This window comes from Neoarius graeffei, chromosome 20 (assembly GCF_027579695.1).
Source record: "Neoarius graeffei isolate fNeoGra1 chromosome 20, fNeoGra1.pri, whole genome shotgun sequence".
Lineage (NCBI taxonomy): Eukaryota > Metazoa > Chordata > Actinopteri > Siluriformes > Ariidae > Neoarius > Neoarius graeffei.
Window position 1 is genome coordinate 11,838,498 of NC_083588.1, and position 19,381 is coordinate 11,857,878.

At 41.7% G+C, this 19,381-nt stretch overlaps 2 protein-coding genes across 2 annotated transcripts in view; one reads left to right on the forward strand and one right to left on the reverse strand.

Annotated features, from left to right (window-relative positions):
* The window catches only part of leprotl1 (leptin receptor overlapping transcript like 1), a 34,706-nt gene extending 27,982 nt beyond the window's left edge, over nucleotides 1-6,724 (reverse strand). Inside the window, exon 1 of the mRNA XM_060901237.1 lies at nucleotides 6,607-6,724. Within this exon, the coding sequence (XP_060757220.1) occupies nucleotides 6,607-6,622 (16 nt within the window). The 5' untranslated portion in view covers nucleotides 6,623-6,724. The remainder of the gene's footprint in view (nucleotides 1-6,606) is intronic.
* Nucleotides 6,725-7,021: 297 nt separating this feature from the next.
* Nucleotides 7,022-12,323, forward strand: LOC132869175 (F-box/LRR-repeat protein 12-like). Its single transcript, XM_060902508.1, has 4 exons — nucleotides 7,022-7,160; nucleotides 8,079-8,154; nucleotides 9,796-10,020; nucleotides 10,313-12,323. The coding sequence occupies exons 1-4, from the start codon at nucleotides 7,060-7,062 to the stop codon at nucleotides 10,988-10,990; spliced, it is 1,080 nt and encodes a 359-aa protein (XP_060758491.1). The 5' UTR covers nucleotides 7,022-7,059; the 3' UTR covers nucleotides 10,991-12,323.
* The last annotated feature ends 7,058 nt before the right edge of the window (nucleotides 12,324-19,381 follow it).

Here is a 19,381-nt window from a genome sequence, read left to right on the forward strand (position 1 = left end):
TGCTGTACATATGTATATATCTAATATTACTGAATCATTGATTTCTGCTCATATTCATGATTTTTGAAAAATGAATGTGGCTTATATTAGACTAGTATTGACATTAACTCGAAACAAAAAAATAAACAAATGAGATGAACTATGGATACTATTGTTATATTATAACAAAATCAGTGAAATATTTAGGCAAGTATATTCTTCAAAGCTACATTTTCATCTAATTTTTATAAATAATTTTTTTTTTGCCACTTATGTCATAGATTACAAAATATGGCATCAAATAGATACACATTATTGTTAAATTCTGTTGCTTTTCTATGTTAAAATCTCAACAGCTTCAGGGGGCTTTGCCCCCTGTACCCCCAGCAGGGGCACTGCCCCTGCACCCCGCAAAGGGCTTGCAGCCCCCTTGACCCCTGCTGATAGTTTCTTACATTCCTCTATTTTTTTCAATTACTGCTGGGATCCCTGGCTTAACCTCTGCCTACTACTCTTTCTTACTTGCCCCTTTCTCAGAAATACATTGAGAGTTTGAACATATCATCATCATCATCTACAGTGCATAATATCATCAAAATATTCAGAGAATCTGGAAGAATCTCTGTGCGTAAGGGTCAAGGCCGGAAAACCATACTGGATGCCCGTGATCTTCGAGCCCTTAGACGGCACTGCATCACATACAGGCATGCTTCTGTATTGGAAATCACAAAATGGGCTCAGGAATATTTCCAGAGAACATTATCCGTGAACACAATTCACCGTGCCATCCGCCGTTGCCAGCTAAAACTCTATAGTTCAAAGAAGAAGCCGTATCTAAACATGATCCAGAAGCACAGACGTCTTCTCTGGGCCAAGGCTCATTTAAAATGGACTGTGGCAAAGTGGAAAACTGTTCTGTGGTCAGACGAATCAAAATTTGAAGTTCTTTATGGAAATCAGGGACGCTGTGTCATTCGGACTAAAGAGGAGAAGGACGACCCAAGTTGTTATCGCCGCTCAGTTCAGAAGCATGCATCTCTGATGGTATGGGGTTGCATTAGTGCGTGTGGCATGGGCAGCTTACACATCTGGAAAGACACCATCAATGCTGAAAGGTATATCCAGGTTCTAGAGCAACATATGCTCCCATACAGACGACGTCTCTTTCAGGGAAGACCTTGCATTTTCCAACATGACAATGCCAAACCACATACTGCGTCAATTACAGCATCATGGCTGCGTAGAAGAAGGGTCCGGGTACTGAACTGGCCAGCCTGCAGTCCAGATCTTTCACCCATACAAAACATTTGGCGCATCATAAAACGGAAGATACGACAAAAAAGACCTAAGACAGTTGAGCAACTAGAATCCTACATTAGACAAGAATGGGTTAACATTCCTATCCCTAAACTTGAGCAACTTGTCTCCTCAGTCCCCAGACGTTTACAGACTGTTGTAAAGAGAAAAGGGGATGTCTCACAGTGGTAAACATGGCCTTGTCCCAACTTTTTTGAGATGTTGTTGTTGTCATGAAATTTAAAATCACCTAATTTTTCTCTTTAAATGATACATTTTCTCAGTTTAAACATTTTGATACGTCATCTATGTTCTATTCTGAATAAAATATGGAATTTTGAAGCTTCCACATCATTGCGTTCCGTTTTTATTTACAATTTGTACTTTGTCACAACTCTTTTGGAATCGGGGTTGTATTTTTGTGATAAATCCATATTATACTGGGCGTATTTCCCACATTAATCAATCCAAAGTGCTTTGTGTCTGCTGCATCTTTCGGTTCTTTTAAATAAATAAAACAATAAAACGTGCCAGATCAGTCGGCTGGTGGGTTTTCAAAAGAATAAATACATGCATGTGTTTTTGTGATAAATCCATATTATACTGAGCACATTTCCTACATTAATCAATACAAAGTAGCTGCACCTTCCAGTTTTCTTTAAATCAAGGCTGAAAAATTTCTTCTTTGCCGCTGCCTTTTATGAAATCAGATCTGAGACTTTTAATTAGATTTTTTTCAGCGCGACCGCAATGCATGATGGGATATAGGTATTGCTTTGGTTAGTGACCATCGTTGTACACTACTTTTCGTGATGCACTGTGGGATACTTTGAGTGTGCTATATAGCAGACCCTCCAGGATTTTGCGATGTTGCGATTTGCAACTTCAACGCAAATTCAACCAATCCCCGCAAATTCAGGGCGGTGTTGCAATTATATCCAATCACCGCAACTTTCCCGCAAATTTGACCAATCATTGGCGTCGTCTTGAGGTGACGTCGACAAACTACCTTCCGCCTTACTTCCAGTGTTGCCAGATTGGGCGGTTTCGAACATATTTTGGGCTGGAAAATGTCAGCAGTATCCGGCAACACTGCTTACTTCCATATATACGTTCAAGAGAAGCAGCATGTGCGAGTCAGTGTTTATATAGGCTTAAATTCTGTTACTGAAAGTGTGCTATGTTTACAGTGAAAGACTGTGTGCACTTTACATTATTTTTTTACTTAATACAAGAAATTAATGGATGCCAACATTTTTACCAAAATGGTATTTTATTTTCCATTGTTTATGCAGCTTCAGCATCATACTGTGAGATTCTGTTCAAATTGTTTTTTTTCTTCTATGAAGCCTGAGCCATTTATTTTATTAGTTTATAATTATTGTTTAATTTAGTCTTCAGGAGAGACTGCCTGCACACAGTACTAGTATTAATAGGGGTTTTTTTTCTTACATGAAAGCTGAGGCATTTATATTATATTTTAAGGTAACTTCATGTTGTGCTGTGAGGTTCTCTGCACTTTAATTAACTTTTGAACCAACAGGTGCATTTGGATAAATAAAGCCTATTTTTCTGCATTTTTGTAGTCCTGGTAATCTTTTATATTGGTAAAGTTGTTTATAGGACCATTTCTCAGTGTCTTTTTGTTTTTTTTAATCAATACTAGTTTTTCAGTAATAACTTAATATTTAACATATCACTCAATTTTAATCACAAAAAGAAAAAATCGCAACAATTTCTCGCAACTTTCATTTCCTCCCACAATGTAATCGCAACAAAAACCTAAAAAACACCGCAACTTTCATCGCAATTTTTTGGAAACCCCCCCCCGCAACATCAGACATCTTAGCCCGCAACAATCACAAAAAAGGCCCGCGAAATCCTGGGGGGACTGATATAGGGTGTAAATAATCCTCACTAAGGTTTCGGACAGCACTACAAAATGGCTCACTATATAGTGAGTAGGGAGCGATTTCGGACACAGGGGTTGTCAAAAGACGCGCGCGCCCTCTTTCGAACGCTGACGTAATCAAACCGGAAGTTTTGTTTGTTTTGATAGCGATCAGGAAAGTTTGAAAAAAGTAGGCAGTAATCGTCATTTATGGTAAACTCGTTTTTGTGCAATATTTCGTTTGGAAAACAGTTTTCAAAATGGCGGCACTGACACCTGGCTGACGCTTCTCGTTTCGAAGTCTCACACAAGTCTCGTGAAGATCGCGCGGATAAGCGACGCCTGCCGTGGACCAAACGAACTACATTCAACATGGCTAAAAACCGAATAGGCTGATAAACGTAATATTTAATTGCAATTCGTTGCCAATACGAGTCACGATATAAGGTTACTAAAACTGAAAACGTAACTGAATAGCACGCTATTTAAGAAATAAAGCAAGTTTAAAAATGACTTCAGTTCTCCTTTAATGTAGATATAAATATCTTATGCCAAATTATTATGGCATGTTACAAAAAATAAAGAGACGTTTAATTTCCATTTACTTTAAAACTATTTTGTTCTCTCAAGTTAGACAGTCCATAATTAAACACCTTTCCAGATTTACCAATAAAAAACAAATTTTAACAAAATTTGTTAAAATAACAAAACAGCTATTATCGGTTAATTCATCAACCGGAAGACCCGCCTCACCCTTTGATCTTGTCATCTGATGACGCAACTCGTTACCAGAGATGGAATTTTTTTAGCACGATCAGCAATTTTTCGGAAAACCCGGACGTTATCATGGCAGGTAAGCATGGTGGAAAGATCATGGACATGTTTTTACTGATCAAATTCACCAATATTTCATGATCTCCTTGTCGAAACCTACTTTGTTTCTTACTCTTTCATTTGACAGTCGCCATTTTGTATCCAAGCGCACGTTTGAGACGTCACGTGAGGGGTCAATAATAGCGATCACTTTCACCGGTGTCCACCATTATCGACACCCTGTGGAATTAAGGGACATTTACAACTGTTATGGATCGATCTTTGTGTAACATTGTTGAAGTAGATGAAGTACTTTAAAAAAAAAATAAAAGTGCTGTGATTTATTCTAATTTTTTTCTGATTCCTAACAGAATGGAATGTTTATAGAGTATTTGGAATCCTAGTGCAATAAATAGAATTAGAGCGGAATTAAATCCTGAGCATATAAAAAAAAAAAACAACATGCTTGAAATATTCAGATTTTTCAATTCCATTCAGAAAAAATATAATTTTTTTGCAGTTTATTGTAAATATCTACCACATATTACAATATCAGAAGACATTTTATATTTTGGATCGAGGAATGACATGCGACCTTTGACCTGGATTTTCATGCGGTTACAATATCAATTGCTTGCTGACATTTATTGGTAAACTACAAAACGAGAAATGAAGACAAACAACACTGAATGATTAACAAAACGTGAGCTATGAAAATACATTGGAACAAAAAGATTTTCTGACGCAGGTTCAACATTATCTGTTCATTTGTTTAAAAACATGAGAATTACTATCTCATTTACGCATGCACCGACATGTGTGTTTATATAAAAGATACTTTGTACTAAATACAAGTCTATGTAAAACAAATTTTTAAATAAAAACTCTTTTGTTAAGTTAAAACCACATACCGATTATTTTTCTATAAATAATCATCCGGATGTCGATAACTGTGGACAAAGGGGTCGATAATTGTGGAACGGCGCCGATAACCGTGGACTAAGGTGCCGATAATTGCAGAATGGCGCTGATAACTGTGGACAAAGGAGTCGATAATCACAGAACGGCGCCGATAACCGTGGACAAAGGGGTCGATAATCACAGAACGGCGCCAATAACCGTGGACATAGGTGCCGATAATCGCGGAACGGCGCCAATAACCGTTGATAAAGGGGTCGATAATCGCAGAACGGTGCCAATAGCCATGGACAAAGGTGCCGATAATTGCAGAACGGCGCCGATAACCGTGGACAAAGGTTCCGATAATCGCAGAACGGTGCCGATAACCGTGGACAAAGGTGCCGATAATCGTGGACAAAGGTGCCGATAATCGCGGAACAGCGCCGATAACCGTGGATAAAGGTGCCGATAATCGTGGAACGGCGCCGATAACCGTGGACAAAGGTGCCGATAATTGCAGAACGACGCAGATAACCGTGGACAAAGGTGCCAATAATTGCGGAACGGCGCAGATAACCGTGGACAAAGGGGTTGATAGTTGCGGAATGGCGCCAATAACCGTGGACAAAGGTGCTGATAACTGCAGAATGGCGCCGATAACTGTGGACAAAGGTGCCGATAATTGTGGAACGGCGCCGATAATCGTGGAACGGCGCCGATAACCGTGGACAAAGGTGCCGATAATTGCAGAATGACACAGATAACCGTGGACAAAGGTGCCAATAATTGCGGAACAGTGCAGATAACCGTGGACAAAGGGGTCGATAGTTGCGGAATGGCGCCAATAACCGTGGACAAAGGTGTTGATAACTGCAGAATGGCGCTGATAACTGTGGACAAAGGTGCCGATAATTGTGGAACGGTGCCGATAACCATGGACAAAGGTGCTGATAATTGCAGAATGGCGCCGATAACTGGACAAAGATGCCGATAATTGTGGAACGGCGCCGATAACCATGGACAAAGGTGCCGATAATTGCGGAACGGCGCCGATAACCATGGACAAAGGTGCCGATAATTGCGGAACGGCGCCGATAAACGTGGACAAAGGTGTCGATAATTGTAGAACGGTGTCACGTGATCTGATACGCTAAGTAATCAGGAATCAACTCATTTTTTCCAGTGGAAGTTGGAGTAATTCTTCATGCACAATTTGCGTATTGAAAGTCTTTTCTACTTTTGCAACGTCCAAAAGATCGCTAAGGTGTCGATAATTGTAGCCGCCGCTCTATTTGTCTTTTACATACATTTCAGTGCGCAGGTCAGTCCGAGATGTTTATATACTCAGTTTATTACGTCATATTAACCCGGAAATTATAAATAACACCTCATCTGTGGCTCAGGTAACTTAATACATTATTAACGCCAGCTAATGAGCTCGTAATTAAACTCATTAACGCGCTTATTATAAAAAGCTTTCGGATGGGCCTTCAGAAATTCAAATAAATGTAAAGATAGCACGTTAAATAACCTATAACTGTGCATGTTATTTAAAAGCGGAAAAAGCCAGTTATGACTCCAGTCCTCCCACAGGAGCTGCTCAGCGGAGCATCTTCAGCCGGAAGATAGCAACCAAGCTAACAAGCTTCACAGCACCTCCGTGCCTGAAATCACCACTCAACCCAACAATGACGGACATGATCACAAATATTAAACCAATGACTCACCTTTAATCCCGGCCATTGCTTTGACGTTAAAAACAAAACACAACGTCGAAACGTCAGAAACTCCTCCGGATGTCTCGCGCACCGTCAACGATAGCGAAAGAAACGAACGCTGCAAGAGTTGATCCACAACGCATCTCCATGAAGCACTTCCTGTGGAAGATACGTTGTAGATCGGCGTGACTGTTGAATTCAAGATGCGCATGCGCATCCTAGACGGCTGTTTCCTTCGGTCTGTAAAAGTTCTCAGTCCTCTGAAAGCGAAATATAATATCCAGTGACAGTCAAAACGCCTGATCATTGTTACATTTTGTTGTCTAATCTTGTTTAGATAAAGGAAAATCCATATTTTATAAACTTTAATTAAAAAAATAATCATTAAAAATATATCTATACAATCCCCCGTTTCTGTGTTGTGTTGTACTTCCGGTCGCAGAGTGGGGTTTGTTTTCCAAAATGGCCGCTATGAGAATTTGCTCTCTGGATTATTTCCCTGAAAATATTTTAATTGAAGTTTTATCCTACTTAAGTGTCCGAGAACTTGTTCGCAATGGAAGGTAACATGAACTATATGTAAAGGCATTTTTTAAAAAAAACAAAAACTGTGAAAACCCCTTTTCTGAATTCCAGAAGGAGATTGTTTGGGTGGATTTAATACATTTACAAAGCTGTTTTTTTTTCTGTTTACCAAAAACAAGCAGGTAAAAATTAAACCATACGGATCATTAATGATTTGTGAAGACCTGTTATGCGTCTGACTGTTTTAACAGGACATTATCAGTATCTGAAAACTTTCCCAGATTGTCTTGAGATGTTTTGGGACAACAACCGGAAGTAGCAAGAAATACACTACCGTTCAAAAGTTTGGGGTCACTTTGAAATGTCCTTATTTTTGAAAGAAAAGCACTGTTCTTTTCAATGAAGATCACTTTAAACTAATCAGAAATACACTCTATACATTGCTCATGTGGTAAATGACTATTCTAGCTGCAAATGTGTGGTTTTTGGTGCAATATCTCCATAGGTGTATAGAGGCCCATTTCCAGCAACTCTCACTCCAGTGTTCTAATGGTACAATGTGTTTGCTCATTGCCTCAGAAGGCTAATGGATGATTAGAAAACCCTTGTACAATCATGTTAGCACAGCTGAAAACAGTTGAGCTCTTTAGAGAAGCTATAAAACTGACCTTCCTTTGAGCAGATTGAGTTTCTGGAGCATCACATTTGTGGGGTCGATTAAATGCTCAAAATGGCCAGAAAAATGTCTTGACTATATTTTCTATTCATTTTACAACTTATGGTGGGAAATAAAAGTGTGACTTTTCATGGAAAACACAAAATTGTCTGGGTGACCCCAAACTTTTGAACGGTAGTGTATACTATACAAAAAAAAAAAAAAAGACATTGAACTGGGTTTTGTTTTTGAGGTTTTGAGACATTTGAATCTGACATTGATTTATTATTTTGATGTGTAGAGTGTGTAAGCGATGGAAAGCTTTAATAAAAGACCAGAGACTCTGGAGAACTGTGGACCTTTCGACATGGACACGGGTAAGATGTTGTCTTGTTTATGTCCTTGTTCTATCCTGTCCTGTCTTTTGTCAATTTGAGATTTAAATAACGGTTTACTTCTTACACATGTTCAAGTCATGTGTAACTTTCCTTCAGGATTCAAGAAAGAAAGGAATGAGCGATTCCATGAGTGAGGTGCCTCATTGATATTATGGTTCGATTTAGACATGTCACGTAAAAGTGAAAGACATTTAAAATGCTTTCTTGGCTCAAGCAGTGGTGAAAACCGCCATTATCAAGTCCAAGACGAGGACTCGTCAGTCCTGGGATCGAGATGCTGACCTCTTCTGCTCCTCGGACCTGCTTGATCCATCCTGGTGCCCTGTGTCTGGTTGGAGTCTCCTTGTATCGTTCCTGTGGAGGACGGCTCTATGTGGACAGTTACAAGTCACACCTGGAAGACGCTCTGGACACTTACCGTAATGCTTTTATGGCTGAGGACTACAGCTGACTTGCTAGCTTTAGGACTGCAGTTGTCATGAACGGTTTTGCACTCAAGTTTCCATCAATGAAGAGTAATAACATCAACGAAACTGACTTCATGTTAAAACTGTTAATGTTATAGTCATGCTGTCTGTTGTTGCCCAAATGAGGATGGGTTCCCTTTTGAGTCTGGTTCCTCTCGAGGTTTCTTCCTCATGTTGTCTGAGGGAGTTTTTCCTTGCCACCGTCGTCACAGGCTTGCTCATTGGGGATAGATTAGGGATAAAATTAGCTCATGTTTTAAGTCATTCAAATTCTGTAAAGCTGCTTTGCGACAACGTTTATTGTTAAAAGCGCGATACAAATAAACTTGACTTGACTCGCCAAAACTGGGTCAGAGCCGATAGAGCTCATGTCAAGATAGAGTCTAAATGAAAGTGAGACCAAAAACCATCAAATCCTTTTTGAAGCCAAGCCTTTACTTCAACAACTTGGCTTCAGTGGAACTGCGCCAATGATTCGACTGTTTTCCATGGATGGAATTATGTCTTGGGGCGGCACGGTGGTGTAGTGGTTAGCACTGTCGCCTCACAGCAAGAAGGTCCTGGGTTCGAGCTCAGTGGCCGGCGAGGGCCTTTCTGTGTGGAGTTTGCATGTTTCCTCGTGTCTGCATGGGTTTCCCCCACAGTCCAAAGACATGCAGGTTAGGTTAAATGGTGGCTCTAAATTGACCGTAGGTGTGAATGTGAGTGTGAATGTATGTTTGTGTCTGCGTCAGCCCTGCGATGATCTGGTGACTTGTCCAGGGTGTACCCCGCCTCTCGCCCATAGTCAGCTGGGATAGGTTCCAGCTTGCCTGCGACTCTGTAGAACAGGATAAGCGGCTACAGATAATGGATGGATGGAATTACATCTTGGGAAAGCTTGTACGTGCGAAATGACAATACAAGCATTACTTTTATAAGCACAAGGCAAGTTCAAATTAAAATGTCAGAAAATCCAAGTCAATAAACAGAACATCTCGAGACTGTACTCAAGTCCTTCAGCCCAAAAGTGGTCAGACACAATACGAATAATCATCACTCAGCAGAAAACCCCATTCTGTGAAGAGGAAAGGATGCAGGATGTTTTGGGAATGAATAGTTTCACTATAAATCCCTTTATTACATTAATCCTTTCTATTTGTGTGCATGTTAGGTGACCTCAAGGGTGCTCTGGACGTTATTGCGGCAGTATCTGGGACGTGGTGTATGTTCTCTCCACCTGCGTGGGTTGCTGCAGAGTGCACGTAGAGGCTCGTTCCTCTCTGAGCCGTGGCTGCAGACTCTGAGCTCGAAATGTCCTCGACTCCGCAGACTCACTCTTACTCACACGGACCTGCGTGGCCTGCCCAGCTGCTCCTTATTACCTCCGAGCTTACAGGTTATCACGTTCCAACAATTGCCACTGGATCATTAAGAGTGAAGCTGAGGTTGAACATAAATATATTTCACTCCAGTAAGAAGTTAGAATGGCTAATAATAACGTAAGCTCTCGAGCAATAGGTCTATGTTGTTAAATGGTTTGCAGATTATTACCCAATTATTATATTTCATAAATAGAACTCTCAAGTGCGGTGATCATGCGATGTAATCATCTTTGTGATTGGCTTATCAACTTTAAAACTGCTAACTTGAAGGCAATAATAACATTCTTGTGCATGCTTACTTGACAGGTGCTCGAACTGCACAGCTGCGAACTCCCACCTGGCTTTTTTACCCAGACTCCGTTAAAGCCAGTGCAGAACGGCTCAGTGAAAGAATCTCCGACCTCTTCGTCATCTTGTGTTATCGAAGCACTAATTCTGGACAATGTGCCATCGTTCACTGACCAGCACCTAAAGAGCCTGAGCTCATGGGAGCACCTGCGGCGTCTGGAGCTGCGCGATGTGTTGCGTGTGACCGTGGCAGGACTGAAGGGATGCGCTCCACCTGGCCCACACGCGCTAAAACGCCTCACGCACCTGGAATTGGAGGGCTTCAGCCGGCAGCAGATGGCAGCACTGGGCTTGGCTGGGGGTTGGGCGGGACTGGAACAGCTCACGCTCGGCGGGCGGGAAGTCGCCCCCGGTCTGCTCTGCCTCAGTCGACTGGTCGGGTTGCGCTGGCTGCGACTGCGTAGCTGCAAACTCTCGGAGACGTTGGTGCTGCGCAGCTGCGGTGCGCTGACGGAGCTGCAGATGTTAGAGTTCCTGCAGGTGGAGTTTGCATTGGAGGCCGAGAGAACAGACAGACGAAGGGGTGAAAAGAGTCAAAATGACCTTCTGTCTGAGCTCAAACAAGCGCTGTCCAACCTGCTACCCAAGTGCACTGTTGTGTTCATGCAATGTACCTTTATAGTTGGTGTGGACTGACACAGCGGGATGGGTGATCTCGGAATTACGGTCATGACAAGCTAGATCAATTAACGCAGTGGATTTAGACTGATCAGAGAAAGCCTGTTAACAATGTTCTACTCAAATCCACCAAGTGACAAAGAGCCAACTGGATGCGAGATGTACTTCAACCAATCACAGAAAGCCAACTAAAAACCAGGGCAGTTCTCCACTCAAATCTGCCTAGCAACAAGTAGCCAATTAGATGCAATATTTATTTTGACCAATCACAGAAAGCCTACTCATAACCTGCAACTCTACACTCATCTGCCGGGCAACAAGTAGCCAATTGGATGCTTGCAACTTGTGCCTTTTTTTTTTTTTTTATATAATACTTTTGAGCAGTTTTTGCTTTTCGGTCACAATAAGTTTCCTTAGAATAGAGTATTTTGGTGATTGAATTGGGGTGTTTTTTTTTTTTAAATACTGCTGTTTTCTTGTCTTGTGTCTCTTCTAACTTGTCAGCAAACCTCACAAGAAACCAAATATCACTATCAATACCAAGTATCATGAAGAAAATGTTCTGAAAGTGATAGTTTGGGTAAAAATGAAATGTAGACTACCGTTCAAAAGTTTGGGGTCACTTTGAAATGTCCTTATTTATTTTTGAAAGAAAAGCACTGTTCTTTTCAATGAAGATCACTTTAAACTAATCAGAAATCCACTCTATACATTGCTAATGTGGTAAATGACTATTCTAGCTGCAAATGTCTGGTTTTTGGTGCAATATCTCCATAGGTGTATAGAGGCCCATTTCCAGCAACTCTCACTCCAGTGTTCTAATGGTACAATGTTGCTATGTTCACACTTGTACCGGTACGAAAGTGGTATAACTGTATCGATACAAAGTATACCGGTACAGTTTAGTGCATCTGTCCACACTAGCGAGAAATGTTTGCGGTTTTCTTTCACGGTAGTTGAAATGCGCGTGCGCAAAATGTTTCCGTGGTTACCGAGTAACTTCCTTCCGAGAATATGTGGCATCCGTTATTTCGAGATCTCGAGAAAACAAAACAATTATTTCATGATCTCAGCTGGATCACTGTATCTCCGTCGGGAGAGACGAAGCCGGGCCAGTCTTCTGCGGAGGTGCCGCGGACTAATTTTGAAATTATCCTTTATTAAAAGACTTAATGCAATCCCTCCCTGTGTCAACCTCATTATCTCTAGCCGCTTTATCCTTCTACAGGGTCGCAGGCAAGCTGGAGCCTATCCCAGCTGACTACGGGCAAAAGGCGGGGTACACCCTGGACAAGTCGCCAGGTCATCACAGGGCTGACACATAGACACAGACAACCATTCACACTCACATTCACACCTACGCTCAATTTAGAGTCACCAGTTAACCTAACCTGCATGTCTTTGGACTGTGGGGGAAACCGGAGCACCCGGAGGAAACCCACGCGGACACGGGGAGAACATGCAAACTCCGCACAGAAAGGCCCTTCGCCGGCCACGGGGCTCGAACCCGGACCTTCTTGCTGTGAGGCGACAGCGCTAACCACTACACCACCGTGCCGCCCCCTGTGTCAACCCCTGATCAAAATATCGCCTTATTAGGTGATCGATTATTCCAGACATTCTAATGACCAAAGTTGCGTCTATACAGAATGAGAAATAGCCCCAAAGTCAGCATATCACAAGCCTCTTGGTGCACCTGAATGAACCATTTCTCAGCTGTTTACTCGAGATCATGAAATAATTTTGTTTTCTCGAGATCTCGAATTAGTTGTGTTGTTTACTGGAGATCCTGAATTAATTATGTCGTTATCTCGGGATAACAAGGTGAATTTAAAAAAAAAAAAAGGATTAGATGAAGGGCCTCTCGTGGCTTCCGTACGGATGAAACGTGTGTGTGCTTTTTGTTGTCAGTGTACAGTCTGTATTTCTGGTGGTCATTTATTCAGTCGAATCGTATAAAATGCGCGAGGCAGTTGAGAAAGAAACAAACGAATCTCCGTTCTTCACTGTTTTATTCAGCGAAGACATCGATTGAGGTGTGTGACTTTGCGCATGTGCATTATATTTGTATCGATGCAGAACCGCTTCATCTGTCCACACTACAGCGAAGCGCTACAGTACCGATACTGTACCGGTACGAAACCCATACATTTGTGGGTTTCGTACCGATACAGTTATACCGCTACAGTACCGGTATAGTTGCTAGTGTGGACAGGTGTTGGGGTACGAAAGTAGTTTCGTATCGGTACAAAATCCCTCGTGTGGACAGGGATTTTGTACCGATATGAATTTGCTCATTACCTCAGAAGGCTAATGGATGATTAGAAAACCCTTGTACAATCATGTTAGCACAGCTGAAAACAGTTGAGCTCTTTAGAGAAGCTATAAAACTGACCTTCCTTTGAGCAGATTGAGTTTCTGGAGCATCACATTTGTGGGGTCGATTAAATGCTCAAAATGGCCATAAAAATGTCTCGACTATATTTTCTATTCGTTTTACAACTTATGGTGGGAAATAAAAGTATGACTTTTCATAGAAAACATAAAATTGTCTGGGTGACCCCAAACTTTTGAACGGTAGTGTATGGGGGGGATACACGTTCTATGATCATGTTGAATCTCATAAATGGTTGTATATAAAATCATGCTGGTTTGTTTTTAAATGATTTATTTATTTTTTTAATTATTGGACTAACTTAAGAATAAAGTTATTACACACATGCTGTTGTGACTCACGCTTGTGATTGGTTACATTTACAGGAAAGAACCTTCCATCAAATTAATCTTCTTTTTTTTTTGTGTGTGTCAAATGTTCATTGGATGGTCCGAAATGGGTTCCTGCTCTAAATACCTCGGGTGTGTGGAGAGAAATACACTAATTGTTGTCATTTTTTTTTTTTTTTCCTCAGAGCACAATACAGCAATTCAAAATATCTACTTTAAAAATGCTTTGATTTCAAATGAAAATTAATGGCAGTTTAAGTGCTTTGCCAATTTCCTGCCTTTGCTGAGACTCAAACCTTGTGCTTTTGTTTTTTTTTTTTTTGTGTATTTGCAACTTGGTGGGTCTTTCGTATACGGTGATGTGTGGATGCTACAGTGGCTGAGAGTTGCGTTTTGAGGTACAACGTGGTCCTGTCTTGGGGCTATTGACGAGGAAACTCTTGAACTCCCCAAGCAAAAAATAATTCAAAGTCCAAGAGGTTGCAGAAAGGTTTAGACTTTTATTAAATCAATTAATAAAAGCCGTGTTTGATCTGCAGAGTGAACCGACTCAAAATCACAAAGTTCTCAATTTAAACTGTCTCAAAAAAAAAAAGCCCCACAGTGTATACAAATAATTTCATTGGTTAAGATGTCACGTCATACCACTTCAACATTTTCTTTTGGGCAGTACAGCTCCCGCTTCTCATATTTTGTATCAACCGAGCCAAATTTTCCAGTATGAATGGTCAATTCAGGAAGACTCAAAACATATGATAAGAAGTGATAGGTCATGAATAACACAGCATTCAGAGCGGACAGTACATGATTCAAAATGACTGGAGTCAAATCAGGTAAAAGGCTGATACAGGCTGCAAATGAACACAATACTCGTGGCCTTGACCAATTTACTACACCACAGGATTAAAAAAAAAAGAAAATGCACACTGCAGTTTGTAACGATACCCAATTCAGAATCGCTAAATAAAATGTATTACGTTAGCATGCAAAACACTCCAGAATGAACAACTGCTTAATTCAACATGGTCTTGACTCACTCATTACAACATATGATAACACTGCAGGTGCTGGAGTTAGAGTAATACACTTTTTGAATAGGCCTGTGATTTCACAGAAAACAACCTTCCAGAACAAACAATCTCAACGTCTTTACTGTATTTCACTATAATTGGTTTGGATCGGTCATCAAACAGGAGAAGAACAGACTGCAATGGACAATAAGGTCTGCAGAGAAAATTATTGGTGTCAACCTGCCCTCCATTCAAGACTTATACTTGTCCAGAGTCAGGAAACGGGCAGGTAACATCTCTGCGGACCCATCACACCCTGGTCACAATCTGTTTAATCTTCTCCCCTCAGGGAGGCGATATAGATCTCATCTCATCTCGTTATCTCTAGCCGCTTTATCCTGCTCTACAGGGTCGCAGGCAAGCTGGAGCCTATCCCAGCTGACTACGGGCGAAAGGCGGGGTACACCCTGGACAAGTCGCCAGGTCATCACAGGGCTGACACATAGACACACAACCATTCACACTCACATTCACACCTACGGTCAATTTAGAGTCACCAGTTAACCTAACCTGCATGTCTTTGGACTGTGAGAGAAACCGGAGCACCCGGAGGAAACCCACGCGGACACAGGGAGAACATGCAAACTCCACACAGAAAGGCCCTCGCCGGCCACGGGGCTCGAACCCGGACCTTCTTGCTGTGAGGCGACAGCGCTAACCACTACACCACCGTGCCGCCCGCGATATAGATCTCTGTATGCAAAATATCTGCACACTCATACTGTCATTCTGTGCTCACTGTTACTTATATTTATACTTATTTAAATTTACTATTCATCTTTGCACTATGCACCATATTGCACCAAAAGGGAAATCCTTTCTGTGATGAACAGCTAAAATCGAGATTCATATATCAGTAATATCACTTGTAAAATATCTGAACACTTATACCGTCATTCTGTGCACACTGTATACTTTATATTTATTTAACTATTCCATACTTGACTTACCTGGATTACTTTGCACCTATTTTTGTTGTTGTTGTTTGCTTGTTTGTTTGATTTTGTGTCTACGCTTTTTTATCTGTTTTGTACTAGGAGAGCTAAGTGAACCGGAGTCAAATTCCTCGTGTGTGTCCACATACCTGGCAATTAAAGTGTTTCTGACAGTTTCTGATTATGATCATTCGTAAATCAATTAATGATTACTTTTAATTGAATCAACTTCATTTAGTCTTTACTGAAAATCAACATATTTGGCTTTGAATTTATATATAATCATTATAAACCATATTACTGCTTATGTGATTACATCAAGGTGTGTGTGGTTACATATGAATCAAAATACAATCATCATAAACCAAATTATTGTTTATATGATGACATCAAGGCACGTGTGCATGGCTACGTATGTGTGTGGTTACGTCCATCCATCCATTATCTGTAGCCACTGATCCTGGACAGGGTCACGGGCAAGCTGAAGCCTATCCCAGTTGACTATGGGTGAGAGGCGGGGTACACCCTGGACAAGTCGCCAGGTCATCGTAGGGGTGTGGTTACGTTAAGGGTATAAAATCACCACACTATCTGGTTAGCATGCTAACTTCAAGAACGATCTCTGCAGCACCATACATACACTCACCGGCTACTTTAATAGGAACTTGTTCTTGATTCTGTGATTCCTGTTCTTGGCTGCAGGAGTGGAACCCATTGTGGTCTTCTGCTGTTGCATGCTGAGATGCTTTTCTGCTCACCACAGTTGTAAAGAGTTGCTCTGAGTTACTGTATCCTTCCTGGCAAAAAAGCTCGAACCAATCTGACCTGAGTTTCCCAAAAGCATTGCAGCACAAAGATCATCATGAAATGGTCAAGCGAGCAGCACAATGAACACTCTCATCCTAGTTAAGATGCTCTTAGCGTTAAGAGACTTTTGGGAAACCCACGCCGGCCATTTTCCTCTGACCTCTCTTATCAAAAAGACGTTTCCACCCACAGAACTGTCATTGTTCAATGTCTTTTTTGTTTTTCGCACCATTTCGTGTAACCTCGAGAGACTGTTGTGTGCAGTTTCTGAAATACTCAAACCAGTCCATCTGGCTCAAACCAACACGCATGCCACAGTGAAAGAAAGTCACACTTTGAAATCACAATTTTTCCCATTCTGATGTGTGAAGTGAACATTAACTGAAGCTCTTGATTTGGATCCGCATGATTTTATGTCTTGTGTTTCTGTCAAGGTAACCGTGAATTGGCCAAGCGGTTAGTGTGTCCGCCTCTCGATGGGGAGATTGTGAGGTCGGGTCATACCAAAGACCAACATAAAGATGGTACCTACTGCCGTCTGGCAAGGCACGCTGCAATACAGATGCTAGCAGGGAAGTCAAACTCTCACGGTTCCCAGAGGACTAGCCCCCAACTGTAACCCTAGCTGTATAGGTGAGAGGCCGAGGGCGATCGAAACGATGATCGGCGCCGCACCCATACGCCTTAAAGAGTCGGTTAGTCCTGGGACAGGAGACTGCCTGGGAAGACCAGATTCTGGCATGAGAGGGACTTTGACTTGACTGTAAAAGAGGTCAACAAATTATAACTTGACTTGAGACACAGACATCTGTGTGTCTCAAGTCAAGTCAAACTCTCGCGGTTACCCCCACTGTAAACCTAGCTATGTAATAGGCGAGAGGCCGAGGGCTACGGAAACGGAGATCGGCGCCGCCCGATGCACCACATGACGTGGGAAGGACTTTGACTGACTTGATTACTTCTGTCAAGGGATTGGCTGATTTGAGAATTGCATCAATCAGCAAGTGGGTGGGTGGATGTCTGGCAAAACGTCATAATTTCACATTCTGTTGACAATTTTAGTGATTTTTTTCAACTTAAATTCTTACACATTGCAACTTTAATAGTGTCAAAGGATCTCATACGTGTATTCGAGCTCTGAGCATGTTTATGAGGGGTTCATTCTGTTTTCCCAAAGCTGAGCGCCACTCAGGCTCAGCTTTGTTCACGAGCAGGTCTCTTTTTCACTTGTCACATGACCGCTTCATATTTCCATTCACAAGCAATTTCAGTCATTTCAGCTGAATAACCAGAGCATTTTTTAAGGATTTTCCACTAGGAGACCAACTGGTCTGGGCAATACAATCACAGGCCCCAGAGTCCATGCGGCTGCACCGCTGCGGCATATTCTGTGATGCAAATTGCCGCATTACGAATCCTCGTTTCAGCCAGGATAATATCAACATAGTTAATGCAGTGCCAAGTTACCGTAACTTCATCATAAGTATGGTAAAATACTAAAATTACACTATGAGTTATTGTTTTATCAACTTTCATAATATTATGTATTTTAAGAAACAGTGAAAAATAAGAAATAAGAAAATCTTCAATTTTATTGCTCAATGTGAAACATAGTATCAAATAACTGTCTATTTAGTCTATAATTTGGAAATTTGAACAGTCTTGGGGTGGCACGGTGGTGTAGTGGTTAGCGCTGTCGCCTCACAGCAAGAAGGTCCTGGGTTTGAGCCCCGGGGCCGGCGAGGGCCTTTCTGTGCGGAGTTTGCATGTTCTCCCCGTGTCCGCGTGGGTTTCCTCCGGGTGCTCCGGTTTCCCCCACAGTCCAAAGACATGCAGGTTAGGTTAACTGGTGACTCTAAATTGACCGTAGGTGTGAATGTGAGTGTGAATGGTTGTCTGTGTTTATGTGTCAGCCCTGTGATGACCTGGCGACTTGTCCAGGGTGTACCCCGCCTTTCGCCCATAGTCAGCTGGGATAGGCTCCAGCTTGCCTGCGACCCTGTAGAAGGATAAAGCGGCTAGAGATAATGAGATGAGATGAGATGAGATGAACAGTCTTGACAACCCAACTTCAATATTTCTTAAACATTCCAATCCAAAGAAAACAGTCATATGAATTTGGACCAGCAATTCAAGCATCTCCCATAATCCCATTTCAGTTTTACCTTTCAGCATCAATCTAACATAACTTGGTTTAAAATTTGGTCTCCCAGTGAAGCTGGTTTGGCATTGACTAGGAGACCAAATCTGGCCACTAACTATGTTAAAAAATGTTCTGTGAATAACTCAATAGTTTATGGCATGGGCGCTGCCAGGGGGGGAAAGGTTAGAACAATTCTAGGGGCCCAGCACTGCCATGGGGCCCTTTAAGGGGCTGATAATATGCTTTTAATGATTTTAATAAGACTTTTGAAATAACAACAATGCAATATTCCATCTGGTAAAATGAGCTAATTGAACAAGGCTGTCTATTTCTTGAGTTCTTCAACATATTGTCATTTAACCCTCCCCCTTTTGCGAAATGGTACGGTCCAGTTCTGGTAGACGCGCGATGCGTTAAATCTGTGTGCTGATCAGTGCAACGCTACTTGCTGCTGTGTCGCGGTGCAGCAGCCAGCCAGCCAGCAGTGGAGTGCGTACAGTCTATGATCGCTAAATATGAAGAGTGGCTGTCAAAAATGTAAAGAAAGGCAGCTGAAAGCTGAGAGGGACCGGAGAGGCAGGCAACTGGTCACTCAGTTTTTCCCAAAGAAAGGTAGCTATCGCTCACATGTGTGTTCAACATATTAGCGAATGGTAAATGAACAGTATGAACGTGGTTGGATTAGCCTATCAAGAGAACACTTTTACAGTTTGTACAGTGACATTTTTTC